The 25,022-nt window shown below is 41.8% G+C and overlaps 1 protein-coding gene across 5 annotated transcripts in view; it reads right to left on the reverse strand.

Annotated features, from left to right (window-relative positions):
* The window catches only part of LOC125464835 (palmitoyltransferase ZDHHC18-like), a 93,091-nt gene that overhangs the window by 45,966 nt on the left and 22,103 nt on the right, over positions 1-25,022 (reverse strand). The window contains exons 7-10 of one of the 5 annotated variants that reach the window (XM_048557657.2): positions 24,750-24,862; positions 22,538-22,634; positions 11,027-11,111; positions 4,720-4,831 (exon numbers count right to left, since the gene is read on the reverse strand). In XM_048557657.2, coding sequence (XP_048413614.1) covers positions 11,070-11,111; positions 22,538-22,634; positions 24,750-24,862 — 252 coding nt within the window. In that variant the 3' untranslated portion in view covers positions 4,720-4,831; positions 11,027-11,069. Of the gene's footprint in view, positions 1-3,138; positions 4,877-11,026; positions 11,112-22,537; positions 22,635-24,749; positions 24,863-25,022 lie in introns of those variants that run through there. The other 4 variants (XM_048557658.2, XM_048557656.2, XM_048557655.2 and 1 more) reach the window with 4 other exon arrangements.

Raw genomic sequence — 25,022 nt, forward strand, 5'->3', positions numbered from 1 at the left:
AAATGCACTGTAGCTCTCAACACTCCCCCCAAAGCGCCTCTAAAGAGCAGAGACAGAACATACCATTAATTTAATCAGACTTCAGAGACAAAATGCTAATACATCTTGGTTCTGTCGGGTGGTTTTATTAAGTTCTACCCGTTGAAATAAAACACTGAACTCAAAAAAATTGACAATTTAGTTGTGATAAAATGACTGAGGAATTAGGTTACAAGAGGTGATACTGTCTCAGCTTGAATTGTAAAAGATGAAAGTATTAAAACATGCAAATTACTGTCATCTCAATACCCTCACAGTCATCATTAAGTGACACTTGGTTTGGAGCATCAGGGAGCATTCAACTTCAGATCTTAATTCAGACATGAACATGAGCAACTGAACATGACACTTACATGCCTACATATACTCAGGATCTATGGCACTAAGCAGAAAATCCTTCAATGGTTGACACGAGAATGCAATCACAGTTGTCAGTAGCTGAACATCACTGCACAAATTCCTTGGGGAAGCATGTACAGCCCATTCATCTTTAGCTGCTTATTAAAAATGGCCTATCATACTTGGGATATTTCAGCACTCTTGTATTTGCTCCAATACTGCATACTGGCAACGTTACATGAATAGTAGTCTAGAAACCAAAGCTAATGTTCTGTGGACATGGCAAAATCCTGACATGGAAAATGGTGGAATCTGAATTCAATAATTAGAATTAAATGCTAGTCTAATAGCAGCTATGTAACCACTTTCTGCTATCATAAAAATGCATTTATTTCACCACTTACATTCTTAACTGGCCTGGCTTTCAGACCCATAGCAACATGATTAGCCATTTCAGACGACAGTTGAGTCAAAGAGCCAAATCAGTTCAAGAGCAATTAGGGATAGACAACAAATATTGGCCTTGCTAGCAATACCCAGATTCGAAAGTTCAAGTTCAAATCAGCTGAATGAAGACCGAGAATAACAACCAGACTTGGGACAGTTATTATTTGTGCTATATATCAACAATTACCATTTCCATGAAGAGAAAGATCTCCCATTTCCCCATCATTTTCAATGGTGCCACTCTCAGTATTGAAGACTTGCAATCAATCCCCAGAGCACATTAGCCAGGCACTTGTAAGAAATACTTCCTTAACTGCACTCATGTGTGACCTAATCCTATGTTTAAGATTGTTGTCCTTGGTTCTGGGTTTCTCCACTAGAGCAAGTAGTTTCACATGTTCACCCTATGAAAACATTTTAATACTTTGATCAAAACATGCCAATATCTATCACAGTCAAGGGAATACAAGCCAACTGATGAAAGCTAGTCTCAGAATTTAACACTCTAGACTCCCTCAAAAGTATATGTATCGTTGATGTGTGACACTGAGAAATAAATTGCTCTCTCAATCTCATCATCTCTTTTTTAAGACACACTGTAAAATTTCTCATTGAGCATGCTCTTGGCCATCTATCATATATTATGTGGCTCAGTGGCAAACCTTGTTTGACAGCACGCATGAGGAAGCCTTACTGCTAACATTAGGCTGATTGGCCAATCATTGCTGAGTTTCTCCCTCCTCTTCTTTGCAGTCCTCTGACACTACTGATTCTTTCTATAAAAGAATCAAAGGCACCATATAGATACATATTACCATTGATATAGAACATTTCACTTCCTCTGGCCAACTCAAACTCAGTCCAGTCTACAGTTTCTGTCTAGGTTCCCAATTCATTCTTGAACTGGTGGAAAATGAGATAGATAAACACACAACAACAGCGAAGAGGAAAGAAAACCTTTTTAACAGACCAGCTCACTATTCTAGAAGATACAAACCATACAAATATTTAACAAGCAGCTAAGCATCCTAATATCTCTAGAAAATTCAAAACTGTCTCAGAACAGTTTAACATCAACTTAATATCTGATAGTTTACAGCCTTAAAAACACAATTTGACCCAACATAAAATTAAAGGTTGAAGTAAATAGAAAAGTAACATTATAATAAGCCACTTCAGATGAGAATTATTGACTTCAAGTGGGTAGGAACATGTCTCCTTTCATTTACCTTCTATAATCAGCAGGACTGCAGACCAAAGCATTTGTACCAAAATAACCTCAACAGTTCACCATTCATTGCAGTTAGGGCAAGTAATACAGATTGAAATCTTTTGTTAACAGCAGAACATGGTCTTGCTGGATGTACTATGTGTATGGAGCAAAACAAAGAAATATGGAGACAGGAAGGTAGAAGTCAGAACAATGTTTTTTGTAAAAAAAAGACTAACTGAAAAGTTGAGTCCCTGTCAAAGCAGTGAATCCCACATCCAGAAGTATCTTTCTTGGCTGCATTTCATATTGCCTCATCAAGTGTTATTTCCCATCAGGTTCCTTAGTATCTTGAAGGTGTCCATTGAAAATGAACAGGTAGTTCAAAATGACAGGTAACTTACTCCAGGACATTATTTTCCAGAACTTGAATATAGTAGATTAAGGATTTTTGCTATTCAAAAGAGCTCTGGTACTTAATTCATAATTTTGTATTTTTGAGCTCATTTTAGAGAACGAGATGTCTCAGACATTCCCCCACATTGCCCCAATAAAGACACACTACTGTCCCATCAAACACTCACTGGTGTTTCAGATTTCCCATTAAACAGTTCTAGAACAGGTAAAATTATGGGATCAGATGAAGAGTGGAACTTTTTCTGTATTCTAAACTCCAATCTGGGTCAAGAACTACACAGGTGTAAAATTTGGCCATTTTCCACACTGGCTATCCTCTGTCCTGCATGAAACAGTCTAGGGATTCACATTCTCGAAGATCAGAACTCAGACTATTTCAAATTTGTGTCATGGGAGCACAGGACCAAAGGAGGACAGGGGAGAGAGAGACAAAAGCAAACTTTTTTCTTCCCATTATAATTTGGGATAGATTCGTAATCAGATTCTGAACAGAGCATCATCCAGACTGCAATTCTTATCAAATGCAAAACCAGAGAAAATACTGGCAAATAACCATTCCTATAATAATCCAGTGAGAGGTCAACAGCTTTACTAAAAAAAAACCTGTGTAGCAGAAAGTGGCAATTGACACACACACACACACAATAACCCACTGCAGATGCATAGCATGAAGTGCATCTATATTTATTGAAGTGAATACAAGATAACTATGTTCAATGGTAAACTGATGCATTTCAGAATAAATACACAGCAGTTGCACAAGGCACTTCATATCACCTGAAGCAATGCACAATACAGAGGCGCCAGTATTGCTTAGTAGTTTAGATTATAGATAGTCACTTGAAATCAGGTGACTAAAGTTTCATTCTCAATGAATCGTCTTCCTGAGTGCAGCTTCTACATTGAAGCTGGCCATTTATTACATTCATTCCAACCGCTTTATTTGTTTGGTTGTCAGTTCAATCAGCTCTGAACACCAGACAATAAACTGTGTTTCAAAGTGCTGGGGTGGTTTAACAGAATCACCACTGGGCCCAAAGGATATTTGAATTGCAGATATTGAATAAGATTTGTCTATTCAGAGTGCAGAGTCAATTAAACATCACCTCACTTTCAGACACATTTGAGCAGCAATGACTGGTGTTGTACAATTACAGATACATTACCTCAAAATCTTGCTGATTGAACACAAACACCTTTAATATACAAGTCCAGAAAAGGTGGATTTTATTCAGCAAAGTAATTTAGATAGTAAGTGCTGCAAATTCTAATTCAAGTGATCCAAAACACATTTCGTAACTCCCTCATACTTTGGTGAATGACATCCTGAATTATTAAATAATCTGTATCGCTTGTGGATCAAGCACACGTTCAGTCATTTGCAGTATAAATATTATGAAGTAAGTACTGATTCCTGTATCCCTCTTTAATTTGATTTGGATCCAGATTAAAAGAATCTTTGAACAACCACAACTAGGAGTTGGCGTGGCACACCCGGTATCCTATCTGATACTTGACATCTCTTCCCCGGTGTGATATTGTGCTTATATTGCTGTAGCATTTAGCGTTAGTTCTCCACAGTGTGGACAGTAATTGATCATTTTTATTATAAAGATATATAAAATGATTCAACCCAGTGGAAGGGATGATGACTGTCCTTGCTTCAAGTGTAACATACTCAACGGCAGTTTTGGCATCCAATCAAGATGAGTAATTGACTAATTTGTTTCTTAGCTACTTCTGATGCTGTAAACAAATTTTTACCCAGCCAAGACGTCAGTATGATCTGATCCAAGTCACGTGACCTAAAAACACTCAATTATCAAGCCATTCAGCATTTGTACCAAAATTCCAGATTTTCAACAAGTTAAATGGCATAAAGCCTATCTGCCCCATTCACAGCCATAGATATTCAGTCTTTTCAACAGCAGTTCTAAAGATTCAGTATGTTCAAGCATCTGGAATTTCAGAACATTTGCAAATCCTTTCGACAGAAATTCAAGTAACCAAGATGAAAATACTATAGATTAGACAGCAGCCTGCACTGCTCATGTCTCTGAATGCTCCAATGCAAAGCAGCAATAACAAAATAGCTTTCCATGTAAACAGAGCCAAGTGTCATGCGGTCTCTCTAATAGCTCACATTTCGCCATTTCGAAGATCTGCAGTTGTCCCGATGATTTAATCTGGGAAGGCTCATGCACTGGGTGAAGAGCCTGTCCTTGAAGCTTGAAACTTCAGCTGCACTGTACTTTTTCCTTGTGGATGTAAAGGCTTGATGTGGCCAGGGGTCGCGGTGGCACACACCATAGCTGCCTTCCCTGGCAGAGTTTTATTCAGGACACACAAACCTGACTGGAAAAGGGATGTGGGTGTACTCTGGAAAAAAAAATTAACACCTTGACCACAAGAGCCCTGGCCAAACTAAAGGCATAGAGGATGGAGGAAAGGGTTTAATAGGATTGGGAGGGAGGGAGGGGGAAGGAGGGAGGGGAGAGAAAAGAAGAAAGGCTTTTAGTAACATTCAAAAATTATTTTTACATAGGTGATGTTTCAAAAGATGCTCCAAAAACAGCGTATGGTCATCAACTGAATTCAATTCCAAAATGGGACAGTGCGCTAGGTTTTAGCTCAAAACTTACTTAAATATTTAAACATAACAATTATATATTTCTATAATGGTACAGTTGTCTCAATAAAGCAGAACTATTGAAATGAAGAGCAAAATTACACAAAGATAGCACAGGGCCAGAAGTTCCATTATCACCATTTACAGTCCTGGATATGACACAGCTAACCCACCCACCATGCTTCCTGCACCAGCAGACAGAGCACCAAGGAGGAAGAAACAGAGATCTGTTACAATCCACAAGGGTCAACTTAAATCAGTCAATTAGAAGTATGCTGAGTACTGATGCGGGAGAGCTGTGATACAGTAGCCTGACTCAGGGTTCCTGTAGCAAAAAAGTGATAAAAAGACTTCTGAAATGCACAATTGGGCCTGATTTAGGAACAACCTTTAAATAATTTCAATTTTGCAAAATCTACATTAATAACCTGTAGATTACATAACAGTCCAACAGAAAGTTCCTTCAAATGTCCTTGGTATTAGAAAACATGGATTCAGATCAAAGTTAATGGCTCTAGTCATGTCCTTAATGATTAAACTGCTCACTGCAGTTGGCAACACAACAAAACCCAAATGAGTGTGCACAATCCATGTCTGAGAGTTTTACTTGTGTACGTTAAACTGACCTACAACTACTAACGATGGAGGGAACAAGTTCTTAGAATCCTAAATTCTAATGATGTTTCTTGAAACCAAAGTGCTAAAAATCAGCAAGTCTAGCAGCATCTGTGATGAGGGATACAGAGTCAATGTTGAGTTAATATGACCCTTCTTCAGAGGAGAACTTTTGATTCTTTGACAGAAATAAACTGTTTGTTCCTAAAGGCAGTGGGACATCTGATTTATCATCTGCAACCTTAATATTAGTGCTGGGTCATTCAGAGGTAATGTGATGATGCACTTGTTCAGACAAACGGTAGTGGAAATCTGCAACTCCCCTCCTGAAACCACTGTGTAAGTCATGGGTCATTTGAAAATGGATAAATTCGTTAGGTGAGTCAGTTCCTAATTTCAATCTTAACATTTTGAGGGGCTCAGGTTTCAGTCATCTCATCTCAGAAACCCAAGGCAGATGGATTACTGACACAAGCCTAGGATTAAATAACCATCCAGCTCCAAGGGAGCTGGGGAGACAAAGTATTCATACAAAGTCAGGTAATGATTCAAATAAAGGCAGAAAATCTGGAAATACTCAGCAAGTCAGGTAGCACTTGGAGAGAGAAACAGAGTTAACTTTCAGATCAATGACCTGCAGCCAGTTTCTGATCAAAGGTCATCAACCTGAAATGTCATTTGTTTTTCATTCCACAGATGCTGCCTGATCTGCTGAGCACATTCTATTTTTATTGCAGGTTTTTAGGATCTGAAGAATTTTGCATTTTTATTTTAAAACAGCTCATTACTCATTCAGCTTCACCAGTTCATAGCTCAGCCATGTCAATTCTGATGCAGAATCAAATTATGGCATTGTCAATACCACCCAAAATGTAGTGCAGATGGCAAAAAAGGATGAACGCCAGCAAAACCAAGTTTGAACAGGTTTGGTGGAAAGCTAACAAAACAATCAGCTGTGAACTCAGTGCTCTCTAAAATTAGCAGCATTGGATCGCAACTCAAAAATAGCCAAGGCTGCAAAGTAAAAGGAAGACAGTGAAGAGCAGAGGAGGAAAACAAAAAAAGAGAAGTAAACGAAGGGGAAACAGAATATTTGTCGGAAGTATTTTTCACTGTGTAATTATCTGATTAAAAATAGCAATTGTGTCACATTTGAGCTTTGGGGGTTACTGGCCATAATCCTCACCTACATGAACTGAATAGAGATGTCTATAAGGCCTAGCATACTGCCAATTCTCAAAGAGTCAGGGTGAGACAGAATTAAGGCTTCAGTGTTCCTCAGGCTATCACCATTCACATCTGGCAGAGTAACACTGAGCCACAATGTTAGAACCCAGTAACCTACACCATAATAGCAGTCTGCATCTCGAATACAAATCAGCCCAATACTAATTCGAGGCAAGTGAGGACTACCTTCTTCTGTCTTATTATTTGTTTGCTTCATTACCACTTTCATCTGCAAGTATGCCATGCAACTTAAATATAGATGTGTTCAAAGAACAAGGTTTCTGCATGGTGCTTTCCAGGGGAGACAGTACCAGCTCATATTTATATCATTCTTGGCAGATGCTGCAAACAGCATGAATAATAGCAAGATGCACATATAAAGGGTCCGGAAAATGTCACGTTCATTTGTAGTATACACAAGGGAATTGAGAGTGACTGCAATGTTTTGATTAAGAACTCTCCATTAAACTGGTACAGGGAAGGAAACATCTAACCCTAAGCAGGCCTACCTTCCCCACTATCTCACAACGTAACAGGAACTTAACAGGTTATGGCTCTATTATGAAAGGGGTAATCTGATATGTCTTACAAATGCTGGAAATTTTTGACAGGGCGGATGTTTTTACTTTTGTGGAGACCATAACTGGAAATCATAAATAAAAGGTAGCACAAATTATGTATGAAACTCAGGAGAAACATCTTCACTAGGAAGTGGCTACAACGTGGAACTTTGTACCTTAAGTAATTTGAGCAACTAGTTGTGATTCATTTAAAGCAAGAAAAACGAAAGATAGAGAAAAAGGTTAGCATTGGATGGTTACAGTTCAGACATAGCCTGTCAGCTGTGTTCACGTCTGCCTTCTGCAAGAGCAACTTACCCAGTACCACCCCTGCCTTTTCCCATGGTCCTGAAAATGTTCCCTCTTCAGATAATTATCCAAATCTCAACTTAATTTTCTCTTTTCCAATCAGAACAGTCCCAAGTTTGTCCAACCTCTCCAAATGAAAAAAGGCTCCTAATCTCTGGGACCATTCTCATGACGTTTGTTTCTGCACTCCCTCTAATGCATTCACATCGTTTTGAAAACTTATTGTTCAAAACTGGATAATACTCCAGTTGAGGCTGAGCCACTGCTAAATGCAATTTGATAATAACCTGCTCATGTTTGGACTTTTTGCCTCTGTTCATAAAACTCCAAATTCCATCTGCTTTATTAATCACTTGCTCAACCTCCCTGCCACCTTCAATAACTTAGGCACATATATCCTAAGATACTTTGCTTTTGAACTCCTTTAAAATTGTACTGTTTCTTTTAATATACTTTATATCATGTTAATGGAATGAGATGAAAGCAGGAGGCAGCAAACGTGGGATATGAACATCAGCACAGGCCTAGTTGGCTTAATGGCCTGTTTGTGCCATAACATAATGCAATACAAAGTCATTCTTCACATGAACCTCTAAATATACATCAAAAGGGAACCAAACTGCGGGCCACAAATAATGCTCAGAATCCAGAAAGGTGGAAATGAAGTCAAATATAAACTATCTAACGTCTGTATTTCAGACCAACTCTGAGCCTCCTCTGTACCTGTAACTAACAGTGGGTCAGTCATGCTACCAAATGTCTACATTTAAGTGAAGTTGGCAGCCTCTGAACTATACCCTGAACTATTCAAACAAGTATCTAAGTGCTCAGGATTTTAATGTGCCTTTCTTTTGTTGGACAATTAGCATCATTATTACATTGTCTGGAGGGGCAGGTAAATTTTTAAAAGCTGAGAAATACAATTGGAAACATAAAACCTGAAGTGGTACATCAAATTAGCTTCACTATTTCAGAACATACACATATCACAGCTGTATGCAATATATGTGAGACTGAATTGGTCTTAGACTCAACGCCAAATATTTCCATAGCCAAGTTCTTTGGCTGGTCTCACTACAGATTAGATCTGTGCATGGCAGCCAATCAGGGATTGTTTACCCAATCATAAATTAGGATTTTCGACAACACAATTCACACCAGCACGTAATTGAAATGATTGGCTATGAATAACATAAACTATAGTCTGAATAGCAGCCATCTGCCTGCCTCAGAAGCCCAAGGTCATCCACAATGCGAACTATGATGCTGCACATTCTCAGCCTGCTTTTCACAAATAGGTTGTTGGGGCCCTAAATGTCAACGGCAGGGCATTGTTTACAACCGAATCCCAGTACAGCAAGCCACTCTAAAAGAGATAGAAGATAGTAGGATGGTACACTCGCATATACCCCCTGTAGGATGATGCTTTATTTAGAAACATACTTCCTGTACTATTGACAGACAGAAAAGTAGGACAGTTCACAGTGTACGTACATTTAATAGGCCATTTTACTGTCTGTCGCATTTCCAATGGTCACTGAACTGTTGCACTACAGAAGTGCTTTATTTATTCACGCAGTAAATTGTACTGTATTTAAGGGAGATTTCTGGTCGGACTGCATACATTTTACAAGCACACCTGCGTAAGCAGGCCATACAGTATTTACAGGCACACTTCCAAATCAGGGACAAATAGTAGAGCAATAAATTATTTCTGGATGTAAGCCTATAGATGGCAACTTGCAGCTCTTCAGCCATGCAGCTCACTAAGGACTGAATTGCAGCTCCTCAACTTGATTAAGGGTACGTACTTTTTTTGCTATTGATTTTTAGAAAAGAAATGTCTATTTTAAATGGCAGATCAGATCTAAAAAGCTCCTTGGCAATGGATATTTTAACAGAGTTAAACTTATGAAATATTTAACAAAACTATGAAATTCTATTGGAAAAGTTGTAAGTGACAACTGTATGATTTGCTAAGCAAAAGGACATCACATGCCCTCACATTAATAGCTTACGTATTAGCCGCTGGTTGATCGGGTGCATTGCTCACTGACGGACGTATACATCAATAAAGTAAATTATTAAAGTGTTGTTTTGGGACGATTCTGTTATAAAAAGTTTAATTTATTGGAGGGAACAAGTTTGTGACTTCAATAGTACAATGCAGATTAAGGCTGACAGACATTTTAAAACTAATTAAATTCACATGCTAATTTGAAAAAATGTGGAATTACTACAGGGGTTGAAATCGTTTCTAAGGACAAATATGTTGTTATCTTATTTCTTATTTATTTCTTTGTTATCTCCCAAGTTCGTTTTTCACTAAATTTAAAAAATGATTCATGTTGTCCAGCTTGTCAATTCTCAAGTTAGGGCCATAGCCTTGAAACATAATTAACTTCCTCAGAATACATAATGCAATTTAATGTAAATGATATAACTTTGAGTCACTCAAAAACAAATTGTAAAGCTACTTTTTGGTTTTGTTTACATCATTCAAGATATTTCCTTTACTGAATGGAATAACTTTCAAATGTTCATTTCACTATTGCTAATTTTTCATTAGCATTTCTCTTACTGGACGTCCAAATACGTTACATTCAACTATTAGTAGTGTTGTAGCCCAATCTCAGTCACATTTACCTTCCAGCTACAGCTGCTGGATTAGGACTAGGAACTCTAAGTTGTACCTTTCCTCTCTGTTGAGGCCAATTATAAAGTATCACTTGTCACACCAACTAGGACAACTTTACTGAAAGGTTAAAAAAATTATTAAAATTTAAATTGGGAATTTAGAAAACAGTAACAAGACATGTGCTGCAAATGGCACCTGCAGATAAATACGAGGAATACTTCTGGGGATGTAGAACCATCATATACAGAGTCATAGTTTTGGGAACACATTCCTAGTTTAAATCAGTATCTGCACCTTTACCTGCAAAAAAGCTTCCCTACAGCAACCTTCAACTTTCAAATCAATGGCCCTAAGCTTTGTGCTAACGGCAGGCCAGGGCTTTCATTTCCCTCAGAAATACAAATCTGACATTCCATATCTTGACAAGTGGAAAATCTTTATGTAAGAAACACACAAGGACTTGGCATGTTGAAGGCTGGATAGCAACAGGTTAATGAGAGACTATCCGGTTGTGGACTGTTGGCATTTCCTCATGCAGTGTCCATGGGTGATGAAAATGAACAATGAGCATGTTGAATGAGCGAGAGAACGCTTACCAGCCGTCAGCACCAGCCTCACTCTGAAACCTCTTACATCCAATCAGGCCGTGCATGAAACTGCAAAATCCTCACAAGTATCCTCCTAGGGAACAAACACTCAATTACATACAGACCAACAACTGCCATGTGTCTAGCTCTCTCACACCCAACAACTGTCTCCTCGGAATCCATATCAGACTTGAAGAATCTGACCTGACCAGAGAGTTAGGAGGGGTCCTTTGAAGCTCTTCTCCCAACCCCAAAACACTCACTCTTCCATGCAACCATTAGCTTGAATCACTTTCAGCTGCGACCAGCTACACATCAGCAGTATTTCCATTTCCTTGGATTTCAGTACAAATTGTTCAATGGATTTTTAGACTGTCCTAAGGGACTCTGGCATATAGTGCTGTGCTTGCAGCTCCCTCAGCCAAAAAGGGAACTGTGCTGAGTTTCCAGTCTTTGTTCCAATTTGTTTCTACCAATACAGAGGGAAAAACAACTAAGGTGAGAATGACTGAATTGATTCTGATTATAGCCCACAGTAAAAACACTGAAGCATCCCAGATACGATTGACTGAACACCACTGGCACTGTGATCTCAGATTCTCATCACAAGGAATGCCAGTGAATAAAGTTAGCTGGCTACTCCATCTTTCCTTAGGCTACTACACAATGACTCTGCTGCAATGTCACAGCTGCCATTTCGACAAGAAACTAAACTATTAAAGTTCACCAATATCTAAGTGGATATATTCACTCTGATCTAAACCAAATGCAGAAAGAGCAAACAAAAACACCTGCTTCAAATTCTGGATCCACTGCATTATTCTGAACGTAGAGTGGGACAGCCTGCCAAGTCAGAGCATTGTACCTTTAGAGAGAGTTGGCTTTACTGAGAGTGTGTAATGGGGATTCCGAGGCATGATGCATAGATCTTGTAAGATTTTCTCTCTATGTCCTCAACCAGTGTAGGTGAATGCAGGATTCTCTGTCCAAGTTACTAGATCACTTAGAGATGCTTACAGATCTGGCCAGGATTGCATGATTACAGCTCTGCTGCTGGTTGAAACTATATAAATTTTTAAATTCAAGGAATAAATAGGTTAAACTGCAGGTAAAATGGCATTCATATGGAATTTTTAAGTATGTTTTATATAGAATTCAATTTGATAATTCCAGCCCAACTTTAGTCTTAATTACTTATCCATGCACTCTAAGCACCAAATTCATTGGCTCATCATGACCAGAAATCTATATTTTATCTAAGCAGTGGAGCATATTTAAGTAAAATGTAAAGATACTAGTGTAAGTTTTTCCAAGATAATATTGGGGCTGGTCACAGGATTGCACAGCAGCAACAGTAAGATAGTTGGAAGGATGCTGACCAAAAAAATGACAGCAGGGTAGTGGCAATCAAACAGAGCCATTAGAGACATAAGAATCTCCAAGGACAGAAAAATCAGAGGGTTAGATACAGAGTAAAGTTCCCTCAGCATGTCTCCATCAAATACTCCCAGGACATGAACAGCATAATTAGATATAGGGTAAGGCTACCTCTACTCTTTTAAACTGAAACTAAAACTCTTAACACCGTCCCACTGCCACTGTATCTCCTGCATAGAAGTCATTGTTGAACCAGTGATTTGTGTGTGCTGAAAGCATTCCTTCCTCCCATTTTATTCCTTGCTCTTTCAATCAACCCGACTGGAATTAAATGTGCTCAACTCTCAATGGTTGACTATCCTGTCAAAAATTCTCATATGGTGAATGATCATTTGGCTCATATTTCATCGCATAGATGTCATCAATTATGCCCAAGCCTTGAATACCCAGGATAACACCCACACTGAATGTCCCAAATGGCAGAATTAGAAGCAGAATTGATGATCATAACTTACTTCCCAAGAAATGTTCTCTCTTGCTCAATGTAAGTCAATAACCAGCAACAGCTCAAAAATCTCAGGATACAGCTCAAGTTATCGAATAACTCAAACAAACCATTTCTCTTTGCTGCTGGAAGTGTTATAAAGATATTTTCTTTGGATACTAGTTCTGTTGCGTTTTAGCATTATTCCTGTCCTCACCAAACCCGTGCAGCAGTGAGGCACAGGAACTCAAACATCAATTCTCGTACTCAACTGCTAATGCAACAGACTGAAGGGAATAAACTTGGGATGTTCTTACTCAAGGTGACTCACTGTTTAGATTAGAGTAGATTCCCTACAGTGTGGAAACAGGCCCTTCGGCCCAACAAGTTCACACCGCCTCTGGAGGCATCCCACCCAGACCCATTCCCCTATAACCCACACACTCCTTAACACTACTGGCAATTTAGCATGGCCAATCCACCTAACCTGCACATTGTTAGATTGTGGGAGGAAACCCACGCAGACATGGGGACAATGTGCAAACTCCACACAGACAGTCACCTGAGGCTGGAATCGAACCCAGATCTCTGGCGCTGTGAGGCTGCAGCTAACCACTGAGCCACCGTGCCGTTGTCTGTTCCAATGAGAAATTGGAAAAGCTTAAACTGAATACACAGTTCACAAACGGAGCTAGTTCTCCCTATTTTTCAGCTGATGGTCCTTACTTGAGACCCCGTTGAGGTCAAGCTCACAACAGTGGTTGAGGTAAGACATCCGGACATATGGTTAGGGTGTAATGGACATACACGCAAACAGATTGTCTTCAGCAGAACTTGAGCAGCAAAATAAATTACACGTAGGGACAATGCTGAGATAAGACATCACTGTTTACACTAGTCAAAGCAGAAGTAAATGTTGCAGTAGATTAAGGTTCCTCAAGGAGATAAATTCAGTTGATGTGCAAACGATCAGGAAGCGAGGATACATTTCCATTGGAAGCTGCAGCCTGCTGAATAAGGTATGTTGGAGTCATAGTGTCACAGGTGCTATCATCACGACTTCTTGGCAAGGCAGTAGCATTGTCACTGAACGACTATTCAGAAACCCAAACTAATATTCTAGGGATATGGGTTCAAATCCCACCATGGGCAGCTGGTGGATTTTAATTTAATGTACAGCATTAGAAATAAATCCCAAATTGAAAGTTAATGGTCACCATAAAGCTATCGATTGTCAGGTAAACTCTGCAGGTTATGTCTTTCAGAGAATGAAGTCTGATACTCTTCGATAGTCTGCACTATGTGTGACTCCAGATCCACAGCAACACAATTGACACTTAATTGCCCTCTGGAAAGACCTAGCAAGTCAAATCAATGCAAGGGAAATTAGGGATGGCACAAAAATGCTGGCCTGACCAGCAATGCTCTCATCCCATGAAAATTAATCAAAATAAACTGACTTATACAAGTGCAGACAATAACCAAAGTATCTAATCACTTAAGGAATTACCATCTTTGCTTTTTCCCAAATTCATCCTGGGGCCAGAAACTCAACTGAACCAACCAGATAAATAGTATGATTGCTACAACAGTTCAGAGGCTGGGTATTCTGACCTGCTTGTCCACAGCCTCCTTATGACGTACAGGGCACAAATCGGAAGTACAATGGAATATCTGCCACTTGGCTGATGACTGATGTTAGAATTGCACCTAAGAAGCTCAGCAAAATCCAGGATAAAGCAGTGCACTTGATTTTCACACCACCCACTAGCTTAAGCACTCACTCCTTCCACCACCAAGCAGACACGAGAGGGAGTATAAGCTATCTAAACTTTGCACTGCTGCATCACGCACATCTTCTTCATTGGTACCTCCAAAATCTGTGACCTTCCTGACTGAGAAAGCAACAGGTGCATAGAAATACTCACCTCTAAGTCATACACTGTTCCGACTTAGAAATGTGATCAGAGATAATGGGAAATACAGATGCTGGAGAATCCGAGATAAAAGTGTGAAGCTGGATGAACACAGCAGGCCAAGCATCATCTTAGGAGCACAAAAGCTGATGTTTTGGGCCTAGACCCTTCATCAGAGAGGGGGATGGGGAGAGGGTTCTGAAATAAATGGGGGGGGAGAGGTGGACCGAAGATGGATAGAGGAGAAGATAGGTGGAGAGGAGAGTATAGGTGGGGATAGGTCAGTCCAGGGAGGACGGACAGGTCAAGGAGGCGGGATGAGGTTAGTAGGTGGGAAATGGAGGTGTGGCTTGAGGTGGGTGGAATGGATAGGTGAGAAGTAGAACAGGTTAGGCAGGCGGGGATGAGCTGGGCTGGTTTTGGGAAACAGTGGGGGAAGGGGAGATTTTGAAGCTTGTGAAGGTCACATTGATACCATTGGGCTGCACGGTTTCCCTTCAGAATATGAGTTGCTGTTCCTGCAACCTTCGGGTGGCATCATTGTGGCACTGCAGGAGGCCCATGATGGACATGTCGTCTGAGGAATGGGAGGGAGAGTTAAAATGGTTCGTGACTGGGAGGTGCAGTTGTTTATTGCGAGCCGAGCGCAGGTGTTCTGCAAAGCGGTCCCCAAGTCTCCGCTTGGTTTCCCCAATGTAGAGGTAGCCACACCGGGTACAGTGGATACAGTATACCACATTGACAAATGTGCAGATGAACATCTGCTTGAAATGGAAAGTCATCTTGGGGCCTGGGATAGGGATGAGGGAGGGAGGAGGCATGGGGGCAAGTGTAGCACTTCCTGCGGTTGCAGGGGAAGGTGCTGGGTGTGGTGGGGTTGGAGGGGAGTGTGGAGCGGACAAAGGAGTCCCGGAGAGCGGTCTCTCCAGAAGGCAGACAAGGGTGGGGATGGAAAAATGTCTTGGGTGGTGGGGTCGGATTGTAGATGGCGGAAGTGTTGGAGGAATATGCATTGTATCCGGAAGTTGGTGCGGTGGTATGAGAGGAATAGGGGGATTCTCTGGGCAGTTATTGCGGGGGCAGGGTGTGAGGGATGTATTGCAGGAAACATGGCTGAGGGCTTTCTCGACCTCTGTGCCGGGGGTGGGGGGTGTTGCTCTCACCTATCCCCTCCTCCCACCTCAAGCCGCACCTCCATTTCCCACCTAACCTCATCCCGCCTCCTTGACCTGTCCGTCCTCCCCAGCCTGACGTATCCCCTCCCTACCTATCTTCACCTCTATCCATCTTCGGTCTGCCTCCCCCACTCTCCCTATTTATTTCAGAACCCTCACCCCATCCCCCTCTCTGAAGAAGGGTCTAGGCCCAAAACGTTAGCTTTTATGCTCCTAAGATGCTGCTTGGCCTGCTGTGTTTATCCAGCTTCACACTTTGTTATCTTGACTTAGAAATGTATTGCTTTTCTTCCTTTCTCATTACTGGATCAAAATCCTGGAATCCTTGACCAAACCACATTGTGGCATTTTTTTTTCTTTTTTCATTTATGGGATGAAGGCATCACTGGCTCGGCAGCATTCATTGCCAATCCCTCATCACCCAGAGGGCGATTACGAGTCAACCACATTTCTGTGGGTCTGGAGTCACATGCAGGTCAGCCCAGGTAAGGATGGCCGTTTCCTTCCCTAAAGGACATTAGTGAACCCGATGGGTTTTTCCGACAATCAACAATGGATTCACGGTCATTAGACTCGTATTTCCAGATATTTACTGAATTCAAATTCCACCATCAGCCAAGGCGGGATTCGAACCTGGGTCCCTAGAACATTATCTACATCTTTGGATCAACAGTCCAGTGATAATAGCACTTGGCCATCGCCTCCCCATCTCTTTAACAAGGACTGCTGATGCTCAAAGAAATGGATTATCAGCACCTCTTCAAAGACAATTACAAATGGGCACTAAATGCCAGCAATTCACAATTCTCAAGAATGAGTGAAAAACACAGCATCCTTGAATGGTGTGAAAGAGCCCTAGCGAAGGTCCACTGATTCAAGGGCCAAGGAATCTTTATCACTAAATAACTTGGATCCAGCTTGAACTACTTACAGTTACTGCAAGTCTCGACAGACTGCCACTAGACAAAAATCTCAGAACTGACTCTAAACAACTTGTCTTCCATTACCCCTTCCTGGCATGAAGCATGTCAACAGATCCTAAGAAAGTGAAGTTATAGGATGATTAAGCAGATTCACCAGCTCAACGTAAATAAACCTAAAGCAAACAGCCCCCAAAAGTATTTAGACCATTTGTTTATGCTGAATCCAAAAGCAAACAGCTTTACTGCCGTATCTTACCTGAAGTTTTGCTTCAAACTCTCGTCCCTTCCCAAGTTCCTTGCTGATTTATCATTGGCCCTATATCCCGACAGTGTAGACATTTTTTTCTTGGTCTTTATCATAATGACAGCTACCTCCTGCAGACACCTGGTCTCCACAAAGCCATGGAAAAAATTAAAGTTGGGGGAAGGGCTCAGCAGAAGTCATTGAAGTTTTCAGATCAAGTAGGCTAGAGAGCCTGGAAAGGGTCAGGAATCTAACTTCATGCACAGCAGATAAGGTGCTAACTATGAGTCAACACAGACCTGAGGGTTTAGTACCTAAATGCACGTAGTATATGAAACAAGGTATATCAGCTTACATGCAGATTGAAATTGGCAAGTATTACGCAGACATCACGGGGGGAGGGCGGCAGCAAGGGAATCAGGGCTGTCTAAGGGACATGTGTTCAATGAAAGGACAAGCAGATGGGTCAGAGTTGCCTTGTTAGTAAGAAATTGAACCAATAGCCAACAGTGATATTGAATCAGACGGCACAAAGTTATGTGGAGCAAGGAACCGCAAAGGAAAAAAATGACCCTTGAGGGTTATGTACAGGCCTCCTCGCTGTAGCCAGGATGCAGGGGAGAAAATAAACCAGGAAATAGAAAAGGGATGTAAGAAAGGCACTATTACAATAACCACGGGGGACTTCAATATGTAGGTGGCCTGGGAAAATCATTGTTGGTAGCACGTCCCAAGAAAAGGATTTTGTGGAACGTCTACAAGACTTTTTTTTGGAGCAACTTGCGGTAATGCTCACGAGGAACGGATAGTTCTGGATTTCGTGATGCGTAATGACACAGCCTTGATTATGGAGCTTAAGGAGAAGGAACTCTTAGGAGGCAGTGACCATAATATGATAGAATTCACCCTGCAGTTTAAATGGGAGAGACTGGGATCGGATGTAACTATTGAGTAAAGACATTACAAAGAAAAGAGGGAGGAACTGGCTCGGGGTGGTCGGAAGGGGAGCCAAAGAGAAGACTGTGGAAGACCAATGGCAGGGATTTTTGGGGGCAATTCAGGAGACACAGCAGAAATTCATCCCAAAGAAGAAGAAACATAGAACATAGAAAAGCACAGCACAGTACAGGCCCTTCGGCCCACGATGTTGTGCCGTGGAATAATCCTAATCCAAAATTAAATTAACCTGACCCACATTCCCCTCAATTCACTGCCGTCCATGTGCATGTCCAGCATATTAATAGTTAGCTTATCTTCATATGTAATCATCGTCCTCTTTATTGCTTTTTTTAAACGTACTAAAGGAGTGGACAAGGCAACTATGGCTGACAAGGGAAGTCAAGGACAACATAAAAACAAAAGGAAAAACATACAATGTGGTAAAGGAAGCCTTTAAAAACCAGAGGACAATTAAAAAAAGCAATAAAGAGGACGACGATTACATATGAAGGTAAGCTAACTATTAATATAAAAGAAGGACGTAAGAGTTTTCTTTAAAAAAGACAAGAGAGAGGGGCAAGATTGGACACGACTTCTGGAAAATGAGGCTGGTGAAGTAGGAATGGGGAAACAAAGAAATAGCAGAGGAACAGAACTGATACTTCATATCAGTCTTCACAGTGGAAGACACCAGCAACATACCAGAACTTCAAGAGTGAGGGGACAGAGACAAATGTACTGGCCATCACTAAGTTGGTGGAGCTGGGGGAGCTGAAAGATCTAAAGGTGACAGCCAAGGAGATTGTGAAGGTAGTGGTGGTGATCTTTCAGGAATTGCTGGAGTGAGGGAGGGTCTCGGATTTCTAGGAAATGACTAGTGTAACAGCCCTGCTTCAGAAGGGAAGGAGTCAGAGAACAGGAAATTATAGGCCAGTCAGCCTGACATCAGTACTGGCAAGATTTTCAAGTCTATTATTAAGGGCAAGATTGAGGAATACTTGGAGATGCTTGGTAAAATAGGACTAAGTCAGCATGGCTTAGTCAAGGGGAGGTCATGCCTGTCAAATCTATTAGAATTCTTTCAGGAGGTAACAAGCAAATTAGACAAAGGACAGCCAGCATACAAGCCCTACTTGCATTTCCAGAAGGCCTGTGACAAAGTGCTGCAGAGAAGGTTGCCAAATAAGAGCTCATTATATTTGAGGCAAGGTACTGGCATGGATGGAGAATTGGATAAATGGCAGAAGCAGAGTACAAAAACAATAGGGTCTTTTTCAGACTGGCAGCAGGTGACTAGTCGAGTTCTAGAGGGGTCAATACTGGGACAACTATTTACATTATACATTAATGACTTTGACAAAGGAGTGAGGTCGTTGTTGCTAAGTTTGCAGACAACACAAAAATAGGTGCAGAGAGATAGTAGGAACTGCAGATGCTGGAGAATCTGAGATAACAAGGTGTAGAGCTGGATGAACACAGCAAGAAGGATCTAGGCCCCGAAACATCAGCTTTCCTGCTCCTCTGATGCTGCTTGACCTGCTGTATTCATCCAGCTCTACACCTTGTTATCTCAAAAATAGGTGGAGACAGGTAGTATTGAGGAAGCAGTGATGCAGCAGAAGGGCTTGGACAGGCTGGGAGAGTGGGCAAAGAACTGACATGTGGAATACCATGTGGGAAAATGTGAACTATGCACTTTTGTAGGAGCCTAGAGGTATAGGCTATTTTCCAAACAGGGAAAGGCTTCCAAAAATCTTAAGTACAGAGGGGCTTGGGAATCCTAGCTCAGGATTTTCTTTAAGGCTAACATACAGGCTCAGTTGCAATCTACAAAGGCAAATGCAATATTAGCATTCATTTCAAGGGACTTAGAATGGTGAGGCTCTAACAGTGGTCTGGTCAGACTACATTTGGAATATTGAGAGTAGTTTTCTGCCCCATATCTAAGGAAGGATGTGCTGGCCTTGGACAGGGTTCAGAGGAGGTTCAGAAGGACGATCCTGGGGTTGAAGGACTTGTCACACAAGAAGCAGGTGAAGACTGGAGTTTAAGAATGAGGGAGGGGAATCTCACTGAAAGGCCTGGATACAGCTGACGCAGAGATACTTCCACCAACAGGACAAATTAAAACGTGAGGGCACACCCTGAGTGAAGGTACAACTCTTTAGGACTGAGATGAGGAAGAATTTCTTCAACCAGAGGGTGGTGAATCTGTGGAACTCAATTGTTATAGACAAGTGCGGAGGCCAAGTCATTGACTGTATTTAAGACAGGGGTTGATAGATTCTTGATTAAAAAGGAGATCAAGGATTATGGGGAGAAGGCAGGCAAACGGAATGGAGAAACACATCAGTCATGATGGATTGGGGGAGCAGACTTGAATCAAACAGCCCACTTCTACTCATTTATCTTATGGAGTGCCACTCCCCTCTGAAGTTGCAGAATGATGTTATGAGGACCATGACTGGAGAAAGACAGTCATCACTGGTATCTGAGGGCCAGACCCTCAAATGAGGCTTTGTGTGGGACCCTCTGATATTCAAACTCTAAAGGTGGTGCACTTACTTGTCCAAGCAGCACATCTCTGTCAAATGACTTCCCATTTTAGCAGTTCCAGTGTTAGAAATATTTTTTAAAAAATCAAACTGCCTCTAATAAAACAATTCCTTGTTTTGTTTTTTCAGATCTTATCCCTTTCATCCCTTCCCCACTAAAAAGCAGGCATTGAGTACTTTGCTGCTGTCACAAGCCATTTGTTATGTGAGCTGGGGTGAAGTGTGAGCAGGTCATTCAAATAGGAGGGTTGAGGTGGTGGTGAGAGCATGAGAGGGGAGGGCATCAAACTTGATGGTGATTCCAGTCATTTACTTCTTACACACACTTGAAGGTGGCTGTGAAGTGACCAGGAATGGGAACTCTGGCTCACCATCACCTTGTGATTCCCCATCCAACTCTAGCCTCATCTGAAATTAGCTAAGTGAGCAGAGGTTGGAGTTAAATACAGGGCCACTTTTGTTTTGCAACATTCTAAGTAATGCTTTCACTAACACAAGCAATAGGGAACCTGCGCCAGTATTAATTCAATATAAACTTTCATGGTCCTGTGAAGGAAAACTGAATATTGTATTTTGAATCTCCAAGGTGGACAGTATTTGGTCAAGATGCTTTATCTCAGCTGTTGCCTTTCTTTCTCAAAGAGTATGTCAAGAGAACCATGCACCGCATGGAAACCAATGTAGTAATAAGTCAACCAGAAACTTACAGCTGGCAACAGTAGAGCTGATAATACAGTGGATCACTCCAAACAGCCACTTCTATCTTCTCAAGAGCTCAGCTCATCCTAATTTCTCTATGGTCTCTTCTATAATCTGTAATTCAACTCTCCCACTTTATTTCAGATTATGAGTTCACCAGGGGAGACTTGTAGACAGATAGCACCAATTTTATTATAAATACATGATGATGAAAAATAAAACAGCAATAATTAGACAACATTCTCTGTACAGACAACAAGCTGGCACAGAGGATTCAAACAAAAATGTTTTAAAATAAAATGTGGTAGAACAAGTTGTCAGGAAGTTTCTTGTGCAATTCTTACTTCAATATGCAATTGGCAAAGATAAAACAAAGCACAGGCGGGATCCTGGAGCCCTCTCACCACTTTCATGAGGTTTCAGGCTGTAGCAATGCTCAACAAACACTGTGACAACTATCTCCTGGAGTCCTTTCCTGGATTAATTGCCTTAAAACACCCAAAACAAGGGAGTACTTAGTTCCTTCGGGTAATGCACTGAACTGGAACGTTACGCCAATCCACCATAACAATCACATGATATTCATCAGCGCCCCCCCCCCCCCCCCCCCCCCACCCCCAACCCCAATCCCATTTGAAGCAAAGATGGAAGTCAGTGGCTTAAATTATGTTACAAGATTGGCCTCTTCTACCCTTGGGCTCCACTTCCCCCTTTCAAATGTAACTCCTACCCGTTAGCACTCACTTTCAATCTGGACCATTACAGTATTAGTAACAGTCATTGTGCTATGTTTGAACACAGCAGGCTTCAGTATTTCATCTCTATCCAGCAGGATGATCCTACTCTTATCTCTCACTACTGTAATGGAGAGAAACTCTAAAGAAATATCCCCTAATCAGGCAGATGACTGCAGACAATAACACATCCCATGATTCTTTGCTGAGCAGTCCAGCGTTGATCCTTCACAGCACCCAAAGAGTCAATCTGTTTCCAAGAGCTTGGCTCAAGTGACATTTCCAGTCATGAGAACTGTGTGCAAAATGTCACCAAGTCAGGCAACTAAACATTCCCACAATGGGCGGCCTTCATTTCTGCTCATGCTCAAGCTGAGGTCGCGGTAACAGGGAAATGAACAGATGCATGAGGGAAGGTGGAATCAAAAACAACAGGCACGGCATTAATTCACATCATTGGGGGTCACCTCCTACCAGGTTGACTTCTGGTTTTGCTCCCTGAGAAACCTTACGTTGGGGCCCAGGCAGCTGTATCTGGTCTGGGTCCAAGAAACCACGCCTGTCAATTAAACTGAGGAACAGAGAGAGAGAGAGAGAGAGAGAGAGAGAGAGAGAGAAAGTAGTGAGTAATCGATATCAACAAAAATATCAGAGTATATTCAATTTACTCATACAAACTTAAGTTACCTAAACTAGTCCCAAGCCACTGACTCAATATTTTTTGAAGGTTCTATTTACAGAATTGAGAGACCAGGACAAAAGGTCATTGAGATATTTATCCTCATCCTTTTCCCATACTGACTGCCTCAATGAAGGCCAACTTTCTGCTTCCCCAAATCTTCTATGAAAGCCCATCTTTCCAACATCTCAATATTTCCATAGAAACACATCCTTTCAATATCCCAACTCTCTCATTGAAGCCCACTCTTCTGATATTCCAACATTTACACAGATGCTGGTCACTTTGCTAGCTTAGCCTGAGCACCACTAAAGATTGTGTGCTTAATACCTTGGCAGTTATTCCAGACATTTACTACTTTATGTGGAAATAAATATTTGCATCTACTTAAAATCTAGCTCTCGTGAATGGTTAAAGCAAGGAGCATCTGCAAAGAGGAGTGAAGGAAACTGCAAGGAGAGTAAATGCTAATAGGCTAAGCAGAGGTAATAAAATGTGAGGCTGGATGAACACAGCAGGCCAAGCAGCATCTCAGGAGCACAAAAGCTGACGTTTCGGGCCTAGGCCCTTCATCAGAGAGGGGGATGGGGTGGGGGTTCTGGAATAAATAGGGAGAGAGGGGGAGGCGGACCGAAGATGGAGAGAAAAGATGATAGGTGGAGAGGAGAGTATAGGTGGGGAGGTAGGGAGGGGATAGGTCAGTCCAGGGAAGACGGACAGGTCAAGGAGGTGGGATGAGGTTAATAGGTAGGAGATGGAGGTGCGGCTTGGGGTGGGCGGAAGGGATGGGTGAGAGGAAGAACAGGTTAGGGAGGCAGAGACAGGTTGGACTGGTTTTGGGATGCAGTGGGTGGAGGGGAAGAGCTGGGCTGGTTTTGGGATGCAGTGGGGGAAGGGAAGATTTTGAAGCTGGTGAAGTCCACATTGATACCATTGGGCTGCAGGGTTCCCAAGCGGAATATGAGTTGCTGTTCCTGCAACCTTTGGGTGGCATCATTGTGGCACTGCAGGAGGCCCATGATGGACATGTCATCTAAAGAATGGGAGGGGGAGTGGAAATGGTTTGCGACTGGGAGGTGCAGTTGTTTATTGCGAACCAAGCGGAGGTGTTCTGCAAAGCGGTCCCCAAGCCTCTGCTTGGTTTCCCCAACGTAGAGGCAGCCACACCGGGTACAGTGGATGCAGTATACCACATTGGCAGATGTGCAGGTGAACCTCTGCTTAATGTGGAAAGTCATCTTGGGGCCTGGGATAGGGGTGAGGGAGGAGGTGTGGGGGCAAGTGTAGCATTTCCTGCGGTTGCAGGGCAAGGTGCCAGGTGTGGTGGGGTTGGAGGGCAGTGTGGAGCGAACAAGGGAGTCACGGAGAGAGTGGTCTCTCCGGAAAGCAGACAGGGGTGGGGTTGGAAAAATGTCTTGGGTGGTGGGGTCGGATTGTAGATGGCAGAAGTGTCGGAGGATGATGTGTTGTATCCGGAGGTTGGTGGGGTGGTGTGTGAGAACCAGGGGGATCCTCTTTGGGCAGTTGTGGCGGGGACAGGGTGTGAGGGATGTGTTGCGGGAAACGCGGTCAAGAGCTAAGCAGAGGTGACAGTTTTAATTGAAAAGACAGCACAAGTGCATTACATTGCAGGCTTAATCAACAGGCAGTGTTTGTTGGAAACTATGCCACCGGCACATGCAACTTATTTTCTACAGTCACCCAGTGATTCCAGAACTATGAGGTGCACTTGCTACTTTAAAATTTATTCAGATGCACAAGAGTACATCAGCGCCTGGCTTCCCTCCGATCTAAAGTCAAAACTTCTTCATGCCAAGAGTTCCAATGCTTGCACACTAATCCACAGCAGAAAACACCAAGTAAATCTCACTGTTCGGCAACATTGGCAAAAGGAGTACTGCAGATACATGGAATTCACATGAAAATTGGACATCCTGTGTGTAAGAGAAAGAGCCAAGAGGAGAAAATGGGGGAGAAAAAGATTAATTTGCAGGTCTCTCTGTCTACCTGGGTGGCATTGGTCCACACAAGACTGCACAGCAGTTAGTGACAATACTGTTGTAACTGTAGGGATTAGTGTTTTCCTCGGAGCTTCGTTTACTGGACCATGAGCCTTTAATCTGTTAAAACATTAAAAGATAGTACATTACAGAAACAGCAGGGTCAAAACATTCATGTCATAAGTTTGTTTTGAAAACCACACTTCAATACTCTCAGAAATTTCCCTGCTGTATTAACCCCAGTTAGTTAACGCAAATAATCATCCAAGAAGCACACTGT

Source organism: Stegostoma tigrinum, chromosome 24, assembly GCF_030684315.1.
Source record: "Stegostoma tigrinum isolate sSteTig4 chromosome 24, sSteTig4.hap1, whole genome shotgun sequence".
In the NCBI taxonomy this organism is placed as follows: Eukaryota; Metazoa; Chordata; class Chondrichthyes; order Orectolobiformes; family Stegostomatidae; genus Stegostoma; species Stegostoma tigrinum.